We start from the raw sequence: 22,047 nt of genomic DNA on the forward strand, positions 1-22,047 counted from the left end.
ATACATGCCTAGCAAGATATCTGAAATGTCAACAGTTTATACTTTTAATTGAAATTTCATTGCTTACAAATAAAAAAAGTGCTTAAAAATATGTGAAAATACATAATAAGCAAACTGGTAATATTGTATTTAGGGAGTAAGTAATGCATCCTTAATATTTGTGTAACACACTTTTAAAATAGAAACTGGACAGGGAATGTTAAATCTGTTTCATCATTAAGCAGTATTTTAAAAGTACAAATATAGCCATATCATTCATTTGGATATATACTAAAAAACTCAAATTCTTTCATTAGAGGTAATCAACCTTTTCCCTACAAATTTTGGGTTGAATTTCTTTTTTCCTTTCAAAAAAATTCCTTGTCATGATATTAATATTTTTAAGCGTTTTAAGCTTTTCCAAACCAGTTTACAGCAGTTTGTACTGCTTTATATCTCTTCACCACTCCTGTGCCAACAGTGAATATTTTTGTTTTACCTTTCGTAAATTAATAAAAAAGGTATGCATTTTGGATTTTGAGTTAACAATGAGATTTTGTAATAGGATACTGAACATGAAGTAATAAACATGAGATAAGAATGCCCCTGTGCTCTTCATGAGCCACAGCTGGGGGTGGGGAAGGGGAAGTGAACCATGTGATAGAGATACTTCCATCTTCTACTCTAGGTAGAAGAGCTTCTTCCTCTTAAATGGAGTTTAGAGCCTTGTAGAGCCTCTAGGTAGTAGTTTTCTGCCATAGTAGGTAGAAAACTAATTTAACTGAGAAATGTTAATAGTAGCTAACATTAAGAGAGAAAAAGCTCCAACACCTCATGGTTATAACAAGAATCATACAGATCATATTCTAGAGAAAAGCTGTGCCCACAGAAACTGCTTTCAAAAATATTACTACTGTGTTCTCATCAAATGCATAAGCAAAAGCTAAGTCAGTAATAGGTTTATAGAAGGAAGAATAGACAAAAGACATTTTGTCCGAGAATAGACAAAAGAATATAGACTAGGTCAGAAATATTCTTTTAAGAACAGTGATAAAATAATGATCTTATCAGTTCCTAAAGATGAGGGACTCTGGTCTGATGGTGGTACTCAGTGTACAAATTCATATTTTATTTCATATTATACAGGTAATAGTAAAATGCCTAGTTTTCTTATTGAATGTGCTCAGTTATTTTCAACAAATCTGTTATCTTTTCTTTTTTTTTTTTATTTTATTTATTCTTTCAGAGAGAGGGGAAGGGAGGGAGAGAGGGAGAGAAATATCAATGTGTGGTTGCCCCTCACGTGCCCCCAACTGGGTACCTGGCCCCCAACCCAGGCAATGTGCCCTGACTGGGAATCAAACCCGCAACCCTTTGTTTTGTACGTTCGTGCTGGATCCACTGAGATACACCAGCCAGGGCAACAAATCTTGTTATCTTCATAAAGTCCTGAGTTAAAGTGCCCCTTTAGGTAGTCACAGATCAATATTAGAACTCAGAAGACCCTATCAATATGCTGATTACAGTGGGAAAACCAGGTAAACACACACTAAAGAATTCAGTCTTAATGAAGTTTGTTTCATTCTAGGTGTTCCATATATTAACTGTTAGTTCATGTTTTAACTGTTTTAAGCAGAAGAAACAGCATCAGGTTTCAACATGAACTGTTTTTATTACTGGTTAGCATCAGTGGTATTTCAAACACTGCCTTTTTATGATATTTTAATTAAAGGAATACATACCTTTCTGAATTTTTTGAAATTCTTTAGTTGACCATAATCATCATTTACAATGGATACATTTCTGGAGGCAGAGTTACTAACCACCAGTGATCTAAATTCAGTCAGTAACATCTTCCTTGGAGGCATCTCATCCTCATTCTGAAGCCTGTCATTGTTCTTCATGGGGGTAAGATGGATGGGTAAGAAGAAATAAGAAGAAAAAGCAAAATTACTTGTCATTTAGGGGTCTACAGAAACAGAGTCAAGATATCTGAAAAATAAAGTTAAAAAGGTTTATTTTGGGCATCAGAACTTTGTATTTGGAATCAAATCATATCTATTTCAAAATCAGAAAAAATGTTTATGCAAGTACTCAATAACTTTAGAAACATTTACAATACACTAACCTATGACAGGCTAAAATCATATTAAATTATTTTTAATTTAGTAGATACTTTAATAAATATCTCAATAAAAAATTTATCTTCTTGTATATATTTTCTTGGCAAGAAATGTCAGAACTGTCTGCTTCTCATTAAAACTGTAGTCCAGCCCTGGCTGGGTAGCTCAGTTGGTTGGAGCATCATCACATACACCAAAAGGTTGTGAGTTTGATTTCCCGTCAGAGCACATACCTAGGTTGTAGGTTAGAACCCTGATGGGAGCACATACAGAAGACAACCTGATTGATGTTTCCCTTTCACATTGATATTTCTCTCTCTCTCCCTCCCTTCCTCGCTCTTTAAAAATCAGTAAACATATCCATGGGCAAGGATAAAAAAGTACTCCAAGATTATTATACAATTCATTCCACACATTCTTATATATAAGCTTTCTTGGATTTTAAATAATTTGTATTTTTAAATTATTTTTGACACCTCAGAAAAATCAGTAATTAATTCTGGACACACTAATTTTTTTACTGAAAGCTACATTTCATTCTGGATAGTTATTAAATCAGCCTGAAGATTCCTTTCTGTGACAGATTGAGATTCTTTGTATCATTTGTTATTAACTAACAGTTACACATCAACATTATTATAGCTGCTCAAGCTGATCAATCATCTTAGTTTTTCAAGTTGCTTTGGATGTTTTCAGAGGGACGTTGCTAACGGGACTAAGACAAAGACAGGGAGAGAAGAAAAAAGTCAAAAGAAAAGGTTCATCAGATAGTGACAGACTGTAATCGGAAATTCTAATAAAATTACAATGGCGTCATGCTTTTGTACTGTTTTAGAGTTTAGAAAATTTTCACATCCATTACTCTACTTGATAGAAACAACAACCGTGTTGGAAAAGTGTCAACTTTATTTTATAAACAAAAGACTTGAGGCTCATAAATGTGAAAATGACTTGTTCAAGGTCACTTATCTATGGAGTAGAAGGCAGGGAATTATACTTGGGCTTTTCACTCTATTCTTTTTGCTCTATCATGGTTATATGACCTATCCAATTCCAGAGAAAGCAAAATTATGAGACCAAAATATAGAAAGAGAAATAATTAATTCTCAGTAAGAACACTGACAGAAACTGACGAGATGATGGTTTATAACTCAAACCTTTATAAAAATTAAATAAAAAATTTCCTCACCAATGGTTCTTCTCTAGTTGACCACAGTAATTCTTTCTCAATCTCGTATTTCTTCCCAATTTCATTTTTTTCCTAAAGAAAAAATATCGTTCAAAGGAGTTATAAAATAGTAACTTTCTGAAAATCTCACAGATGTTCACGCTCTTGGTGAGTTATTTGATTTTCAAGTGTCTTTCCTAGAGGACTTCCAGTCAAGATGGAGGTGGAGGTGAACACGCTTCACCTCCTGGCAAAACTACAGAAAAAAAATTCAACTAGACCTCAAAACAAGTAACACCCAGAACCATCAGAAAATCAAGCTGTATAGAAGTCTAACAACCAAGGATTTAAAGAAGCCACATTCATTTACATGGGCAGGAGAGGCAGAGATGCAGAGAAGAAAGAAAGGCGTGGAGATGCAGTGTGGCACGGAGAGGAGGTGGAACGGGAGGTCCCACATTCATGTATGATGGATAAAAATTGGGAGGGATACCTCAGGAGAGAGGGATCCCAGTCCAGGTCAGATCACTCAGCCCAGTGTTCCAGTGACAGAAGATAAATCCCCATAACTTCTTACTATAAAAACCAGTGAGGGTTGGTGCCAGAAGAAACTACCGGATTTTCAGGAGATTGTGCTTAAAGGGCCTTCATAGACTTAGGACTTGAAACTTACACAGACCCACCCCCTGTGGGATTCAGCACTAGGGCAACAGCAAGAAGGGTCCAGTCACATACAGGGAATAAAATGAAGTGACTGGAAACAGGGCAGGTGCCAGGCAAACCTCCAGAAGCCAGGCAGCAGCACTGTCCCCTCTCTGAGCCATCCCCAACAGAGCCTCAAAGCGGTAAAGTGGGTTGCTCTGCACTGGCAATTACCTAAAGCTCCGTCCCACACAAGTTACAGGTGCCTTCTCCACAAGAGGCCACACTATCAAGACAGGGAGTCAAAGCAGCTTTACCTAATACACAGAAATAAATACAAAGAAGCTGCCAAATTGAGGAGTCAAAGAAATATGGCCCAAATGAAAGAACAGAACAAAACCCCAGAAAAATAACTAAACAAAATGGAGATAACCAACCTATCGGATGCAGAGTTCGAAACATTGGTTATTAGGATGCTCAAAGAACTCAATGGGTACAGCAACAGCATAAAAAAGATCCAGGCAGAAATGAAAGTTACATTAAGTGAAATAAAGAAAAATCTGCAGGAATCCAACAGTAGAGGGAATGAAGATGAGATTTAAATCAACAACCTGGAACATAAGGAAGAAATAGCATTCAACCAGAATAGCAAGAAAAAACAATTAAAAAAAATGAGAGTATAAGGAGCCTCTGGGACACCTCCAAACATATGAATATCTGAATCACAGGGATGCCAGAAAGAGAAGAGGAAGCAAGAAATTGAAAACTTATTTGAAAAAATAATGAAAGAAAACTTCCCTTATTTGGTGAAAGAAATAGACATACAAGTCCAGGAAGTACAGAGAGTCCCAAACAAGATGGACCCAAACAGGACCTCACCAAGACACACCAGAATTAATATGTCAAAGGTTAAAGATAAGAAGAGAATCTTAAAAGCAGTAAGAGAAAAGTAGATAGTTACCTACAAAGGAGTCCCCATAAGAGTAGCAGCTGATTTCTCAAAAGAAACTTTGCAGGCTAGAAGGGACTGGCAAGAATATTCAAAGTGATAAAAACCAAGGACCTACAACCTAGATTATTCTATATAGGAAAGCTATCATTTAGAAGGGAAGGGTAGATAAAGTGCTTCCCAGATAAAGTAAAGCCAAAGGAATTCACCATTACCAAACCGTTGTTATATGAAATGTTAAAGGGACTTATTTAAGAAAAAGAAGTAGATCAAAACTATGAACACTGAAATGGTAACCAATTCACAACTATTAACAACTGAATCTAAAAACCAAACTAAGCAAACAATGAGAGCAGGAACAGAATCATAGATATGGGCATCATTTGGAGGGTTATCAGCTGGGAGGAAGAAGGAGGAGAATGGGGGAAAACGTTCAGTGATTAAGAAGCATAAATGGCAGGTACCAAACAGAGGGATGTTAAGGGTAGTATAGAAAATAGAGAAGCCAAAGATTTAATATGCATGACCCATGTACATGAACTAATTAGAGGGGATTGCCGGAGGGAATGGGGGTATTGGGCAGAGGGGGGCAAAGGGGCAAAAATTGGGACAACTGTAATAGCATAATCAATAAAATATATTTTTAAAAAAGTATCTTTCCTGGAGAAACTGTAAGATGAGAATAGAAATATATGTAGAATATATACTGTAGTAAGAGTCCTAAGACCAAAGAGCTGGAAGCAATCTAAGTTCATGTAAGTTATATAAATAAGGAACATTTAATAGAAGAAATGATCATAAAATAAGTGCATAAAATGACTACAAAATTACATTAGCAATGGATTCCAAGTTTGCAAAATATGATTTAAAAAAGGAAACACCAAAATATTAACTACAGTTACCTACAGTCAGGAGGATTATCAACAAATTTTCACTGTCTTTTAATTTTCCATATTTCTCCATTATTATGCATTACTTTTACAATTAAATATAAAAACAAACACTTTTAAGGGATTCTATCTAAATTTACATTTAAAATAGCACTTTAAAGCACCCTGAATCCAAAAAGAGTTACCTTAATTATTTGTGATGTTTATCTGTAATAAACTGGAGACTGCCTATACATAATCATACTCTCCTTCACATTCACATATCCAGACCATGTTCTAGACAAAAGTGAACTACACAGATGGCTTTCTAATATTTTGGGTGAAAACTACAGTCCCTTTGGATACAATAGAGGGGCATATTATCTCATTGATTCAGTAATAAAAATACAAAAAAATTTTAGTAAGTTGGACAGAAAAGGGCAGAAAGACAAATGTACTTTGTGCTTGCTTAGGGACTAAAGTGTATAAATGTCTATCAATAGTGAGATTAAGATTTATATTCCAACCCTACCATGTGCCCTTTTCCTGAGTATTCTCACATGTATTTCCCATTGGAAACTGTTTTCATAAGCAGAACAAATCACTCCCCCACACCTTCTCCCCCATCCTGCCTCACTCCTTCAAATTTGCTCATTCTCTTAAACAAGTTTTTATTTCCTATCTCAGAGAATCATACTATATCCTACCCAGACACTTGTTATCCCAGCAGGGTAGAGCTGTGTTATATACCGTTATCAAAACCTAGCTAAATGTCCTTGGCAAGTTACTTAACACATCCTACTGTCAGTTTCCTAATCTCTTTAACGCACAGAGTGTGCTTCATTACAGGGCTGCTGTAAACAAATGATGGTGTCCAGTGAGTGGTAGCTATTGCACTGGGCTTTGGGCTATAGTTATTAGAGAGAAAAAAAGTTTAATTTAGAACTAGAGGTGGAATGAGGTTAAGGAGAGATGTGTAGACAGTAGGTGCTGTTAGGAGGAATAATGTTTACAAGGATGCCAAATCATGTTTGTGTTTTAAGGAGGCTGGAAGACTGAAAGTAAGGCCCAGACTCAGGCACAGCTACCACTTATTGCAGGATAAACTGTTAGCAGGAGTATCTGGCCAATAGCTTTCTAGTTCAGCTTACAGAAACTCAAACAGGCATGCTAGAATCTCTGTTTAAATCCCCAAATAGGAAAATGGCAGTTCTTCCATCAACATATTTTAGAAATTGTCTTTCTGAAATGTAACTAAAGAATCCAATGTCAATGAGAAGTATAACATTTTTTGCCTTCTTAAAACTGCAGTGTTTTTTAAATGAAAGGATTAATATATAATTTGTCTGATAATCACTTCTGTAGCTAGAAATATTAGGTGCAATTCCTTTAATCCATGAGCACTCACAAGGACTTTCGGACATTTTAAATTCTTGAAAATGACAAAAGTGAAAGAATTCAAAATGACTTCACATTGTCTGAGTAAGGTTGATGAATTGTAAACTGCATGATGTTACAGTTAAAGAAACAGGGTAAAAAGTATATGGGATCTCTGTATATAATCCTTTACAACGGCATATGTATAAACAACTACCTCAAAATAAAAAGCTTTTAAAAATTACAAAAGTATTTTTACTTTCAGTGTAAGGTAACAAAATTTTCACTAAAAAATTACACTGCTGCAATACAGTAATTTAACTTTTAGAATAGCCAAAGGTGTGGCTTAAATTGCTATTCACTCTCCAAAAGTCTATACAACCTATTTATTTTGTATTGTATTTTTATTCCGAATGTCATGAATTCTGAAATAGACAAGGGCAAAGGAAATTATGCTACAGAATCACAGAGCAAAATAAAATAATATCCCCTGATAACATTACATAGCATGTAAATCTCAGCATTTAGATGAAAGATCTTTTCAGGCCCACAAAAGCCTTGTCTAAGGGGCCCCGTATCACTGTGGTGTGGTGTGTACTTCTTGTCTCTCTAAGCCTGGGCTCTAATGCCCACTTCCTTAGTGACACGAGTCTTGGGACAATGTGCAGAGCAGATATTTAGGAAGATTAATTAGCAGCCACACAAGATGGACCAAAGAATTCTGTGACTAAAACCAGGACCATTTCCGGACAGAGCTGTGGCCACTGTGAGCAGTGGACCAATCTAGGAGAGAACTGAAGGAAAAGAAAAAAAAAAAAGGCTACTAAAAAAAGACTGACACATGCAATAGGACAAGATGATGAGAAAAAGAAAATAAAAACATACAAGAGAAAATCAGAAATAAATACAGGAGGAAAGGGTACCATGAGGCAAACACATTTTCAAATGTGTGGCCACATTAATGTAACTGGGGCCTAACTTTCTAAAGACCAAACACTTATTGACATTGAGCATCTTTTCATATGTCTACTGGCCATCAGTATGTCTTCTTTGAAGAACTGTCTATTCAGGTCCTTTGCCCATTTTTTAATTGGACTGCATTTTTTTTGGTGTTGAGTTTTATAAATTCTTTATAAATGTTAGAGATTAAACTCTTATCAGATGTATCTGTGAATATGTCCTCCCATTCAGCAGATTGTCTTTTTATTTTGTTGTTGGTTTCCTCTGCCATGCAAAAACTTTTAGTTTGTGTAGTCCCATTTGTTTATTTTTTCTTTTGTCTCCCTTGCCTGAGGAGATATGTCATAAAAAATATTGTTACGAGCAACGTCACTAAGAGAAATGCAAATTAAAACCACAATGAGATACCAACCCATCCTGGTCAGAAATGGCTATCATCAATAAATCAACAAACCATTGCTGGTGAGGATGTAGAGAAAGGGGAACCCTTTTGTACTGTTGGTGGGAATGCAGATCGGTGCAGTGGAAAGCAGTATGGAGATCAATCAAAAAATTAAAAATGGAACTGCCTTATGACTCTGTGATTCCACTTCTGGGAATTTATCCAAAGAAACCCGAAACACTAACTCAAAAGAATATAAGCACCCCTATGTTCATTGCAGCATTATTTACAGTCGCCAAGATATGGAAGCAGGCCAACTGTTAGTAGATGAGTGGCTCAAACAACTATGGGACATTTACACAATGGAATACTTCTTGGTCATAAAAAAGAAGAAAATTTTTACCCTTTGTAACAGCATGAATGTACCTGGAAAACATTATGCTAAGTGAAATAAGCCAGTCAGAGAAAGACAAACACCATATGATATCACTCATATGTAGAATCTAACTGAACTAACAAGCAAAATAGAGACAGACTCATAGTTAGAGAGCAGGCTGATAGCTTGGTTGGAGGGGTCAGTTAGGAGGTAGAGGGACTGAGCAAAAAGGCAAAAGGAATCATGGACATGGACAACAGTGTGGGCACAGGGACACAGTGTGGGGAATAAGGGGGATAAATGTTAATGAAAAACTACTATAAAAAAAAAATGACTGAACATTTACATTAAGAGGCCTGGACACAGGTTCTGGAACAGGCTGGAGCTAACATGACAATGTAAATTCACAACTGATATAGAGTAAGCATATCTTTATTATAGGAGAACGTTCTGCGTGTCGTGGGCCTACCTCCCACTCAGAAAGGCCAGTGGAAAGTGAGGTCTGGCACACAGGACCCATACACATGCATAGGTTCTCCTGTGGGGAATCAGGCCTGCATTGTACCTAGGCCTCTTTTAGACTTGCTTTTTGCTACAACTCCCTCACCCTGAGTTGAGGCAGCAAATGTTTACTGCATATCTTTAAAGTAACTTCCTAAAATCTGTGCTAAACCTTCCAAGGAGGACTATAACCAATTCAACCACTTTTCCCTTTACACTTGTAAATATCCTTCCTTTTTGATGTAATTAACAATGCCCTCTCCTTTGTTTTCTGTAAAAGGTAATCACCTAAAGCAAACCTGTGCATAGTAAATGAGGACCATGCTTAATGTAATGTGCCCAGAAAAGAAAGAAAAGCCTGCGAAGGCAAGGGTCCGTGTACTTTCCCTTTGAGAGATTGGCCGTGCTGTCCCTTTTCCTCCACAGGACTCAGTAGTCCATGTGAATTTGTCTGTCTCAGCCACAACGCCATGGACACTGCTTACAGATGACCGAGTCACTTTATGGAGATGTAATTTTATTAAACTTGGTTAGGTAATCATTCCCTGGATTTTAGCACACACCGCATTAAGCTAACTTACGTAGCTCTACACTGTAGTGGCATTTGCTCCACAAGTGACCTACAGATATTTAAACTACTTGGTTTAATTAGTTCCTTGGTAAACTGACACCTAATCTGCAATCTTTGATAATAAAAGAGCCCTCTGTCTCTGAAGTTCTCAATCCAACTATAGGGTATCATAGTATCCATTCTCTTTCTCCCTTACAATGATGAGTACATTAGGGACAGCAATGTGCCAAGCTTAAAGCATCTCCTAGGAGGAGAGTGGTACAGACCATGACTAAACTCCAGCCAATAAACCAAATGATCAAGTTGAGTTTCTGAGGAAGCTCCTTAGAAGGTGGGGAGAACCTCAAGTGGAAAGGCCTTCACCTTTCCTCTCTGCACCATGCTTTCCTCTGTGGAAAGTCACTGTGACACCGGAGGTGCCATCTCGCAGGGAAAGAAGGCAGACTGCCAGCAAATTAAAGGCATGGGACTGCCAAGCACCTTTGCTTACCTACTCTGGGCTTCTTTTATAGGAAAAAATTAACTATCTTATTTAAGCCACTGATTTTAGAATTTTAAAGATCACAAAGGAATTCTAATACAATAATACTTTTTCTAATACTAATTCTATAACTTTTTCTGGGAAGAAAACTGGGTGTATTGAGTCAGAATCTGTGCGGCTATAGTACACAAAGCCACATTTAGAAGCTCACCAGGTGAATCTGATCTACCCAAGGACATCTGGGATTTAATCCTAGGAAATACATAATGAGGACTGTCTCCCTCATGTGAAGATGCCAAAATATAGCCTAAATAGGACATACATTTTTCTTTCAATAGTAGTTATTCATTTTATAGCTCTTGATAAACACCAGGTTCTCAACAAGCACTGTACCTCACAATCACTAAATCCTTATCCTTTTATTAAGTCCTGTCCTTACCCAGCAGTGGTTTACAGGAGGGGATAACCACACATGACCATGAAGGAGAGCGGAACAGACCTAGGTGGGAGGCCAGATATTAAATTTTTATTTCATAAGGTCTGTGCTCTCACCTAATGAACTAAATTGTCTACAGATAGTAGGCTACTTACTGATGTATAAAATAGGAAGTAATATGAAGAGTTTCTTAGACCTAAGTGGGCAAACAATCATCAACATGCATGAAAATAAGATTGGACATTAAAGGTCAAAAGTGAAAAAACTTCCTGCTGGTGTTATACATGATTTATCCTAAAGATTTATTTAGTAGATACTTAGTTTCACTAACTTTCTCTATTTTTTGTGTCTTTATTTCCTCTATTAAGGCATCTCCTATACTTACATTTATGAACAAATGTGTGATAACAATAGTGCAGCCTGCAAATCTATTAAACAATCATGAATAACAGTTTTATTTCCTGTCATTTATTATATACTGTCAAGAATCATTTTATTTTTAACATTTACCTTATCGACCCACAAATTCTTATACTTAATATTGGGTGTTAAAGATACTAATTTTATTTCAAGGAAACAACAGATGCTCATACTGTCAGTACAAATATCTAAATACTTTTTAATCTTCTAAGTTTCTCTTGGCAATACTTTTCATTAAAAAATGTTACTTTACAGTCCTGGCTGGTAGGGCTCAGTGGACTGAGTGCTGGCTTGCAATCTGAAAGGTTGCCAGTTTGACTCCAGAGTCAGGGCACATGCCTGGGTTTCAGGGCAGGCCCCCAGTGTAGGGTGTGCGAGGGGCAATCAATAGATGTATCTCTCACACATCGATGTTTCTCTCCCTCTCTTTCTCCTTTCCTTCCCCTCTCTCTAAAAATAAATAAATAAAATCTTTAAAAAATGTTACTTACAGATATTTTGTTACTTTCTGGTATTGTTTCATCATTAAAAGAGCCATTTGTTTCTACGTCCAATCTTGGCATTTTTCTAATTTTGACATCTTCCTTTTGTTTTTGAGTTTTCACTTCAATTTCTAACTCTGATTTTGTATTCTTGAACACCTCTTCAAATACTTCATTTTCTACAGCTACATCATCAATTTTCCTTTTTTCTGATCTTCGTTTTTCTGTAGAAAGAGATTTATTGGCAGACTTTTTCACAGTGGATTTTGAATCCACATCTGTAAATAAGTTATCTGTTCTTTCCCCCACTGGCTCATTCTGAGATAGATGCTGCTCCTCATTTCTCCGCACTGAGGGTGTAGCAGGTTGTGTTTGTTCTAGAAGAGCACAAGACATTTCCATTTTTGCTGATTTAGATGGCATTTCTTTATTTTCTCCATCCTCCCTTTCCCTTAGACATAAAAAAGAAGAGGAAAAAACAAAAACAGACAATGAACACAGCTAAGTAATTTAATAGTTTGGCAATATTCACCCCTCTTACATTTAATTCACCATGTTCTTGGTTTTATTAATTAATAGTATCACTGGAAATTAAAAAAGACATCTGAAAACAGTACATAATTCATATATACTCTACTGTTTTGAGAGGACTGACCAGCTCTACAGCTCAAACAACATGGAGATGTCTATCTTTGCTGAAGTAGCAATAGTTGACAAATCAATGTGGAGAAAAATATAAAAAGACAAAGGACTTACTGCCAGGAAACAATAGCTTACTCTATAATGTAGGGAACTTGTGGGCAAGAATAAAACCTGATGGGTTAATGAGCTGGATTCAAAATAGTAAATCAGAGGGGCTAATCCAAAATAAACTACAGGCTACATATGGCAAGTGATGTGTGACTACAGAAAGTGACTAAGTGTTTTCTAGACAACACTGTGTTGCTCGTTCAATAAATAATGAACACTATTCATTTAAATTGTACTAAGGCCCACAGAGGAAACGAAAGCTCAGGTCTCTATTCTTCAGGAGTTAACTGGGTTCACATTGAACTAGAAGTCAGGTGACATTTTAATAATTCTAACCTAATTCAGGGTACTGGAAAGACTGATCAAGGGGTTTTTGTAGTAAGTGAGGTAGTCAGAGTCTGAACCAGAGGGGTAGTAACACAAACAGATGGAAAGGGAGGAATTTATAAGACACTCAAAATAAGAATAAAGCTGCTGGTTTTACTGGGGCGCAGAGAAGAAAGAGTAAAAGATTTTGACAAAGTGAACTCCTAACAAAAAAGAATTACTCATTCAGTCACAGGGGACAAAAAGTTTCAGGACTATCATTTGGAAAAAGAGCAGGAAATTCCTGTGGAAAAGTAAAGCTTGAAGGATGAGTTAGGGCCAAAGGTATTTTCCATCTGTAATAATGTCATGAAATCCTGCAGGTAGATTATACAGATAATAAAAAGGAGTGGTAGGAGGAAAGAAGCCTCAGAAAAGGAGCCAAGGGCCAGTCAGAGATGGAAAGAGCTGGGACAGACCACTGCCACACAACTGAGAAGGAATGTGAGGAGAATGCCTCAGGAGCTGCATGCCACCAACAGGCCACTCACATTGGCGATGTGTCAGTGGTTACTTTCAAGAGTGTCATGTCAAGACGAAATACTGATGGTTTAGAAATATCTCATACGGAAATGGGAGCACTAACTAATCATCTCCTTTTCTGAGAATTTTAACAGTGTTTGTAAAAGACAAAAGGCAGTAGCAATAGGAAAAAACTGAGCCAAGGGAGGGTTTTAGGAAATGAGATAAAGCTCTTGAATGTGGAAGAAGACCCAGAAGACGTTAACAGTTCTAGAAACTGAGAAACATTTATGCCGCAGGTCCTACCTCATGAAAGTGAAAGAAGTTGAAACAGGCAAGATGAAAGACAAGTGCAGCCAAGGAAACAACATATGAGCAAAGGCAGAGAAGGAAAAAATGAGTGTCCATTGAGTGACCATAGTGAGGGAGCAAGGTCAAAGGCCACAGCTTTCCACAGACTGAACACCATTCTACAATCACATAAACATTAGTTTCTCAGGGACATGGAGGTGCTGTGAAGATGTACCTTTTTTTGGTGGATGGCTGGAAGTAGCTTCGGATGGAGTTGGTCTGTGGCTGCTGGGAAGCTTGATCTCTACTTCTATTTACACCTGGGAGCTTCACTGGTGAGAGCTGATAGTTTGGAATTTTCATCCTCACTAGAGTATTTGATACTACAGTATTATGATCAGAGCTTATTTTGGGGGATTCCTTTACAGCGGATGTTTCTTGTGAAGACATTCTGAATTTTTGTTCCATTCTGGAGATTTTGATTTCTTTTGCTCTTTCACTCAAATCCATACTGTAGCAAAAGAAAAGAATGCAAGTCAACCAAGTGTACAGCAATTCTTATCCAAAACAAAATCCTTTCGGTAGTACAAATGTAATGTAGTTTTAGAACATAATTATACTTAGATGGTAATTCAGCAATGTGTTTTATTCCCCCAAGGAAGTAGCTGTTGTGTCATCGACACTCCCTGAGTATGAGTGACATCTTTCTTCTACACCCCTACAGCACATACTGTCAGACAGACTCTGCCAGGAAACACTGCCAAGCACACATGGAGTATCAACCTCATGTCCTATTATAAATTAAAGGAGGTGAGAATCCTAGGTAAATTTTGCTTGGTTTAAGATTACAAATTATTTCCATGCAAAAAATTAATTAAAAATGGGAACAACTCTAGACTGCCAGAAAAATATTTTAAGCACATGTACACACACACAGAGTTCTGCAATGCATGGTTGAATATATACGGCCTTTGCTACTCCTATTTCACAGAAAAACAAGTAAAGCTGTTGTTCAAGGGACTTTCAAAACATTAAAAGTTTCTCTTTAAAAAGTTGTATCTGGCCTCAATATAAAACATGGCACAGGAAAACTGAAATGTGGTCATATATAGTGATATCCCAAGTATCTTTCAATATGAACAGATCATTATGGATTATTTAAAATAAAATACACTCTGTTAATTATTCAGATTAGCCAGGTGGGCACATATAAAGTATCTCGAAAATTACAAGTAATGTTCAAATACAGGCAATATCATATAATACACACAAATTAATTTGAAACATTTCATTAATCACAAATAAAGCATGTAATTCTTAATAGTCTTCTGTGTACATTTGCAAGTAACAAAAAAAAGCTTTATCACAGGACAGGCTGGCAAATGACAGCTTGCCACATGTTCTGTACATTAAGTGTTTTGGAGCACAGCCATTCTCATTCATTCACATGTGGTTGTGGCTGCTCCTGTGGTATAATGGCAGAGTTCAGCAGCTGTGACAAGGCCAAAAATATTTAGTTTGGTCCTTTATAGAAAGTCTGCTGATCTCTGTCCTAAAATATTATTTTCTCTGGCAGCCCTCTCTCCCATGCTTCATCTCCCAAGACAATGACTTAATTTACAGAATTATAATGATAGTTTGTTAACAGTAAAACTTCACCATGTAGCTGCTTGCTCCGACTCTGTGTTGGCTACGTATGTCATAGTGTTCACTGGGGCAGTTGGCACGAGCTTCTCTTTGACTGACAAGCCTTGGGAAAAGTTTGGCCCTGGAGTCACTGTCCTGGATCCTGTAAATTGCACAAATGAGAGAAAGAACAAAACTGCTGGACACAAGAAGGACACTTGGTCACTCACCATTGTTAGACTGTTTCATGCTGAGGGAATTAACCAGGTAAGACAGCACATGATTGTCTCCATTCAGTGGCACCAACAAATACTTAACAAAATGGCCTATCAGAGCAGCCTGTTGGTATCTGTGATGAGCTTATCTGAACTAAATCATTTTATAGGAACATCAAATCCTTCACAGTATTGTCAACCTAAATAAAAATAATCAACTTAAACTCTAATTCAAATAATGCTTTAAGTCAATGGGCCAAAAAACTACATTTCTTCCCCATCGAAAGTATATCTACCCTACCATTTACATAAATCAAAATCAATGTTTTATTTTTTTTATTCCTTACCCGAGGATATGTTTATTGATTTTAGAGAGAGAGGAAAGGAGAAAAAGTGAGGGAAGAAGCGGGGGGGAGAAAAAGAGACACACACACACACACACACATGCACATAGCAATGTGAGAGAAAAACGCTGATCAGCTGCCCTCTGTATGCACCCCACCTGGGAATGAACCTGCAACCTAGGTATGTGCCCTGACCAGGAACCGAACCCGTAACTTTTTTGGTGTATGAGATGATACTCCAACCAAGTGAGCCACCTGGCCAGGGCAATGTAAGTTTTATTTTTAAAATGAATACATTATTTGAAAAAATACATAGATTTAGACATAAGTTTTTTGGCTAATATAGAAAACCATGATTGCTTCATAATTTTATTTACTAGTATAACAACTTAACTCAAGTGCCCCTTTCCTGGCATACTTTTGCTGAACACCCTGCACTGAAGCAGGTGCCTCTCATTTCAGCTCCTGTGCCACCCTGTACATCATTACTCTATTAACTTTAACATACTTATCTCCAGCTATGTGACCTGCATTATTTAACCCCTCTATGCCCTACTTTCCTTATTCATAAAATGGGTGACTTATCATACTTTTCCTCAAAAGTTGTTTTGAGGGCAAAATGAACTGACATACAGACAGCACTGAGAATAATGCTTGGATCGGTAAGCACTGTGCAATTGTGTGTGTTATCAGTGCCTCACTGTATAATGCACTGTTCACCTGTTACTCTCCCTTTTGACTGGGAGCGGCGACAGAGTCTGCTCATTTCTCAATCTCTAGTCCTTAAGCAATGGTTGGTATATAGTAAATGTAAGTACATTAATGGAATTAAATTGTTAACTGAAAAATGTTTTAAATTGGCATTTACTAAGTATGTAAACTAAATTATTACTGTTAGGTCCTCATGACATAGGATGTGTTTAATAAATGTTTAGTACTGATTCCAAATTCAAATATTTAAAGACTTCTGACTCTCTTCTTATGTGACCACCTTAGAAGCTCACTGGCATTTCCTTAAACACACATAACCCTAAAACTCATTTTTGCTTGCACAGACATTTGGAAAAAATATAATTATGGGTGCTTATACCATCACTAAAAGAAAAATTTATAAATGGAATCTAATAGTCCAGGATAAGTGATGTTTGTCAACAATAAGGTTATTTGCAATTATTATTGTTCTCCTTGCTAAAAATGCCAGAAGGCAGGTATTTGTTCTGATCTGCGTACCCCTTTATTCCAAGTGTTTAGAATAATTATAAGTATATAACAAATGTGCAATAAATACTTCGTAAATAAGTAAATGAATGAATACAAAAGAAAAGGAGCAAAGAATGTGGGCGGTAAGAGAGGGAAGGAAACATGCATATTCTGTAACATCAAAACTTCCTTCTAAAATTTTAAGTCAGATGTCTATGGCTTGGAACCCACACAGACCTATACCTATGAATAGGTACAAGAAGTAATACTACTAATTGCAATGTAGATTTTTACCAATTCCTTCTGACCTTGTTTCTACCTGAAATGATGGTTTAGAAATATCTCATACAGAAATGGGAGCACTAACTAATCATCTCCTTTTCTGAGAATTTTAACAGTGTTTGTAAAAGACAAAAGGCAGTAGCAATAGGAAGAAACTGAGCCAAGGGAGGGTTTTAAGAAATGAGATAGAGCTCTTGAATGTAGAAGAGGACCCAGAAGACATTAACAGTTCTAGAAATTTGCCTTCGAAGGGCCGAATGTAATTTCAACTCCTTAACAGTTGTTACATTTATACAGTCCTAAAATTATGTTGGCCCTCTGAAGGCAACTGCGAAGTTGATGTGGCCCCCGGTGAAAATGAGTTTGACACCCCTGCTGTAATGGCTCACTCCTTCCAAAATCTCGCTTAGCCAATTCCTAACCTGTCTGAGCCAGGTGGCAGAGTATAAGACACTCAGGAGGGACACTGTTCAACTCCACAGGTGGGCCACAATGTGAACAATACCCCTGGGTGCATGAAGAGGTAGTGCTGTCTCCTTTAGCCAAAGTCCAATAATTGCTAACAAGTAACTATAGAAAAATAAATGTATACAGCAATATAGAATGGATGTTCTCACAGGCAGGTAAAGAGGAGAAGAGAGAGTTCCTAGGGAGAAAAAACATAAAAATATCTAGGGTACAAAAGCAAGCAGAAAAGAATAAATCAATCATCATGATGACATCAGTTATTTTTAAAAGCAGGGTAATATATTTTAAATAACAAAGGGGCAAGTGCTGCTGCCTCCCAGTACACCACTGTGAGAGTCAACACTGAGCTGACTACAGTCTGAATCTCTCATCTCAGTAATAGCACCACCACCAACCACCAGTGACTTGTGCCAAAAACTACAAGCTGTTTCCAAAATATACCCTGAATCTGTTCTTCTGCTTCTCCACAGCTGCCACTGCAGTCTAACGCCCCTGGCTCTCCCACCATGAGAGCTTTCCACTCATATCCCCACTCCCATTCTGGATCCTGGAATCTATTCTCCACACAGGCGCCATTGTGATCAGGTCCTCCTCCCTGGTACTCTGTTCCCTAGATCCCCCCAGTGGCCTTTTCTCCTACGCAGAATGCCTGAGGTCCCAATGTTACATCCTCAGTAAGACCCTCCTGACCACCACCTACAACAGTCCGCTCCAAATCACTACCATCTCACCTCACCGTGTTTTAGCTTTATCTTTGTACTTGGCCCTAAAAGAACTTATCAGAAGTGTCTGTTTGCTTTCCTGTTAACTTTCTGAATCCTGACATTTAGAATATAAAGTTCACAATAAGAGGTAACCAGTTTACTTTGTTCGCTACTGTATCTTCAGGACTTAGAATAGTGCCCAGTATGCAGTAGACACAAATATTTATCAAATGAGTAAGCGACTGAATGGAAAAGTGAGTTTTAAAAGATGTTGAAAATGGTCACCCCCAGCAAGTATATAGTAATGTGCATACAGCCTATTTATCAATTTACATAATAAATAAAGTTGCTAAAGAATCAGTAAAATAATGCTTTAAATTACCTGTACTGGGCTGGCCCTGAGGATTACAGTAATTCTCTGTAGTCATGAAAATAACTGCCAATCCAATTTCTGCTTCAGGAATAGGTCTAAGACCTTGCCTAAAAGAATAAAATGCTTTAGGTATGATAATATACTCCAACTAACAAATTTATTAAGATGTCAAGCTGAATCTATCCCCCCCCCCACCTCCCCGACACTACTAAGAGGCACAATTTTATGGTATGGAGAGAATTTCAAATATAGATTAATGAGCAATGTTACACTGGGCAAGTCCACCATGTTTTACTAACTCAGTTATTTCATCTATGAAGGTCTAGAGTAAAGGCTACAGATCCTTCAGTTCTAAAATTCTGTAATTTTGTGAATAAAAAGGAAACAATAATACCCACATGAAGCAACAGATTTTTATAAGAAACCTATGATTACTAAAATCCTAAGAGAAAATTTAAAAGAGAGAAAGAAGAAGCCGGAAGAAGGAGGAGGGAAGGAAGTACAAAAAATATGTATAAGCTGAATCTGTATGTGTTATGATTTAAAGTTCAGTGATTATTTTACCATATTTACATGTGTTAAGGAATCTTATGGTGAATCTATCTTCTGTTATTCTATAATGTGGATAATGACTGAATTTATAAAACAAAAATAATTTAATATAATGCTATATAGAAACTATATTTCAACTTTTAAGAACTACAAAACTCTTTTTTAGTACCTATTATAAGACATTTTAAGTGGCTACAGTAATTTAAAACATCTTTTTCAGGTGCTTTAACATTTGTTTTTTGAATGTACTGACTGGGTTAACTTCGAGTTCAACTGTATGTGTCATTATAATAGTATTATACTAAAAAAAGAGATTTTACAAAGTATTATACACAAGTGACCACATATACCCACTTATAATTAAGGCAATTTAAAATGGATATTTTACTGTCCTACTAATGTTTTTGAAACTGTAAATATACCATGAAAATTAGTTACAAAGATTGGCTGTATAAAATGAAATTGAAACATTTTAAATACATATTTAACAATAATGTTATACAGACATTTTGTCATCTTAGATGGGCAAACGGTGTAAACATATGTGGCTACTATAACCACTCTCTTTCAACACTGCTCTGGAGATCCCAGTGGACACACAACATAGAGAGAGAAAGCAGGAAGTATTAGAGGCATAAGAATTAAAAATAAAAATGTCATTATTTACAGATATGGTTTATATAAAAAAAGACTACTGATTAACTACTAGAATTACAAGGGGAGCCCAGCAAGGTGGCAGGATATAAGAACAATATCTAAATTTCAGCTGAATTCCTATCCATCAATAGTAAACAACTAGAAAATATATTTAAAGAAATATCATACACTTATATTACACATACCACAGATTCAATATCTACCAGAAAATATGTAGTATGTAGGAATACCTAAAAAAAGGTATTTAAGATCTCTACAGAGAAATTATAAAAATCATTAATGCTCCCCAAATTGATTTGTGGATTCAATGAAATTCCTAATCCAATTCCCAACAAGGATTCTGAGAAAAATGACTCTAAAATGCATACAGAAAAATAGAGAGTCAAGAATAAACAGGCTGCTTCTGAAGAAGAGCAGAACAGAGATCTTGTTCTGCTGGACATGAGGGTGTTAATGTGGGTGTTGATCAATGAATGAGGATAAAGCCAAACTGTGCCCATGCGTTGTTGACCTATAGTATAAACAGAATCCATTCTGGGTAGATTAAAAACAAATTTCAAAATAAAATATCAAAATACTAGTAAAAATATAGGTGAATAATATGATCTATGAATAGAAAAAGATTCCTTAAACAAAGTACAAGTACCATACATAATAAAACCTTTGTAATAATTACTGTATTTACTTTTTCTTTGTTATGTAGAGTAAAACAGAAGTCACCTATAAAACCGCCTACTTGCATATTTTTTTTTACTAATAAAGAATAATAAAGTACCTTTGGAGCATATCTGTAATTGAATGAATCCATTTTTTCTGAGAGTCAGAAATTAAGGTCTGTGAATTTGTTATTCCTACATCAACAACACAAGTTCCAGGAGCCAAAAAGAAACTCTCTTCTTCATTTTCTTCTGTAATCAACTTAGTATCTCCTCCTCCAAAAACAACTGCTGAACTTAATTTTTTATGCTAAAAATGGAAAAAAGAAAAAAAGTAATAAAACAGCCACAATTAATTTATTGAGCACAATCTAAAAATTGTAAGAATTTGATTTGACAGTAAAATAAAAATTTGACATAGAATTGGCCCTGCCACTTGAGAGGACAATCTGAACCTCCATTCCAAGAAAATCCCTGCTTCACAGGCACCTCTGCAGCCCTGGAACATCATACTGTCTGCAGGGCCAATTGGCAAAATTTCCCACCTGCTACAGAAACTTCTAGAACCCCCACTTCAGAACACGAAATACATTCAACACCTGTTTACTAACCCAGCAAGTTAGAATTTAAACCAGTTCCTTCCCCTGCCAACTTACACATTTATATAAACTTACTAGGCCAACTGACAGATGTTAAGGAATATTATATCTACGTATATGATTATATAATATAAAGGACAGACACTAGTGCCAGGGCAGTTTTTTATTCCATGTCAAACCTCTACACAAAAACCTCAAAAGAAAATGCATTAACAACTACTGAAGACAGTAGTAATTTGTCCTAGTATGTAATGTTTTCTTGAGGAAAATTTAGCTTAGAACATTACCTGCTTGGCATTTAGAAATACAAATGTTTTCCCTTTGAAGATCTGTTTTCTTTCCTGCCGTCCTGACAGATCAATATTTTTACTTCCAATGGCTGGTTCATCAACAGGTGGGTAAAAACTGTTAAAAAGAAAAAAATTAAAGTATGTTCTAATTATAAACTACTCAGTATACATGTCATTAAATTTGTAAATGGAGCATTTCTAGACACTAGAAAGGCTTAATTTTCATAATACCATTATTTTAAAAAAGTTTTTTATCTGAGACAAAATGACAAAAAGTATCCAAATGCTCTTTCCAGAAATATGGTAACACTTGCCACAGAGAACAGCAGAAATGTTCTTTATTTCCTGAAAATATATAATCCAAGAGTAGACAATCATAACAAGATACAATTGTGTGTGTATGTGTGTGTGTGTGTGTACACACACACACACACACACGAGACTCAAGTTAAATGAATTACAAAAGGTTGGGAGAAATATCATCCATGAAGATCAA

The 22,047-nt window shown here is 36.4% G+C and overlaps 1 protein-coding gene across 4 annotated transcripts in view; it reads right to left on the minus strand.

Moving 5' to 3' along the window:
* Positions 1-22,047, minus strand: part of NBN (nibrin) — a 41,923-nt gene that overhangs the window by 7,471 nt on the left and 12,405 nt on the right. For 3 of the 4 annotated variants that reach the window (XM_024566522.4, XM_024566521.4, XM_045200460.2), the window contains exons 6-13: positions 21,549-21,666; positions 20,782-20,972; positions 18,807-18,904; positions 15,245-15,374; positions 13,821-14,096; positions 11,726-12,167; positions 3,292-3,363; positions 1,722-1,877 (exon numbers count right to left, since the gene is read on the minus strand). In XM_024566522.4, coding sequence (XP_024422290.1) covers positions 1,722-1,877; positions 3,292-3,363; positions 11,726-12,167; positions 13,821-14,096; positions 15,245-15,374; positions 18,807-18,904; positions 20,782-20,972; positions 21,549-21,666 — 1,483 coding nt within the window. The remainder of the gene's footprint in view (positions 1-1,721; positions 1,878-3,291; positions 3,364-11,725; positions 12,168-13,820; positions 14,097-15,244; positions 15,375-18,806; positions 18,905-20,781; positions 20,973-21,548; positions 21,667-22,047) is intronic. The other variant, XM_045200459.3, reaches the window with a different exon arrangement.

This window comes from Desmodus rotundus, chromosome 8 (genome assembly GCF_022682495.2).
Source record: "Desmodus rotundus isolate HL8 chromosome 8, HLdesRot8A.1, whole genome shotgun sequence".
Classification (NCBI taxonomy): Eukaryota; Metazoa; Chordata; class Mammalia; order Chiroptera; family Phyllostomidae; genus Desmodus; species Desmodus rotundus.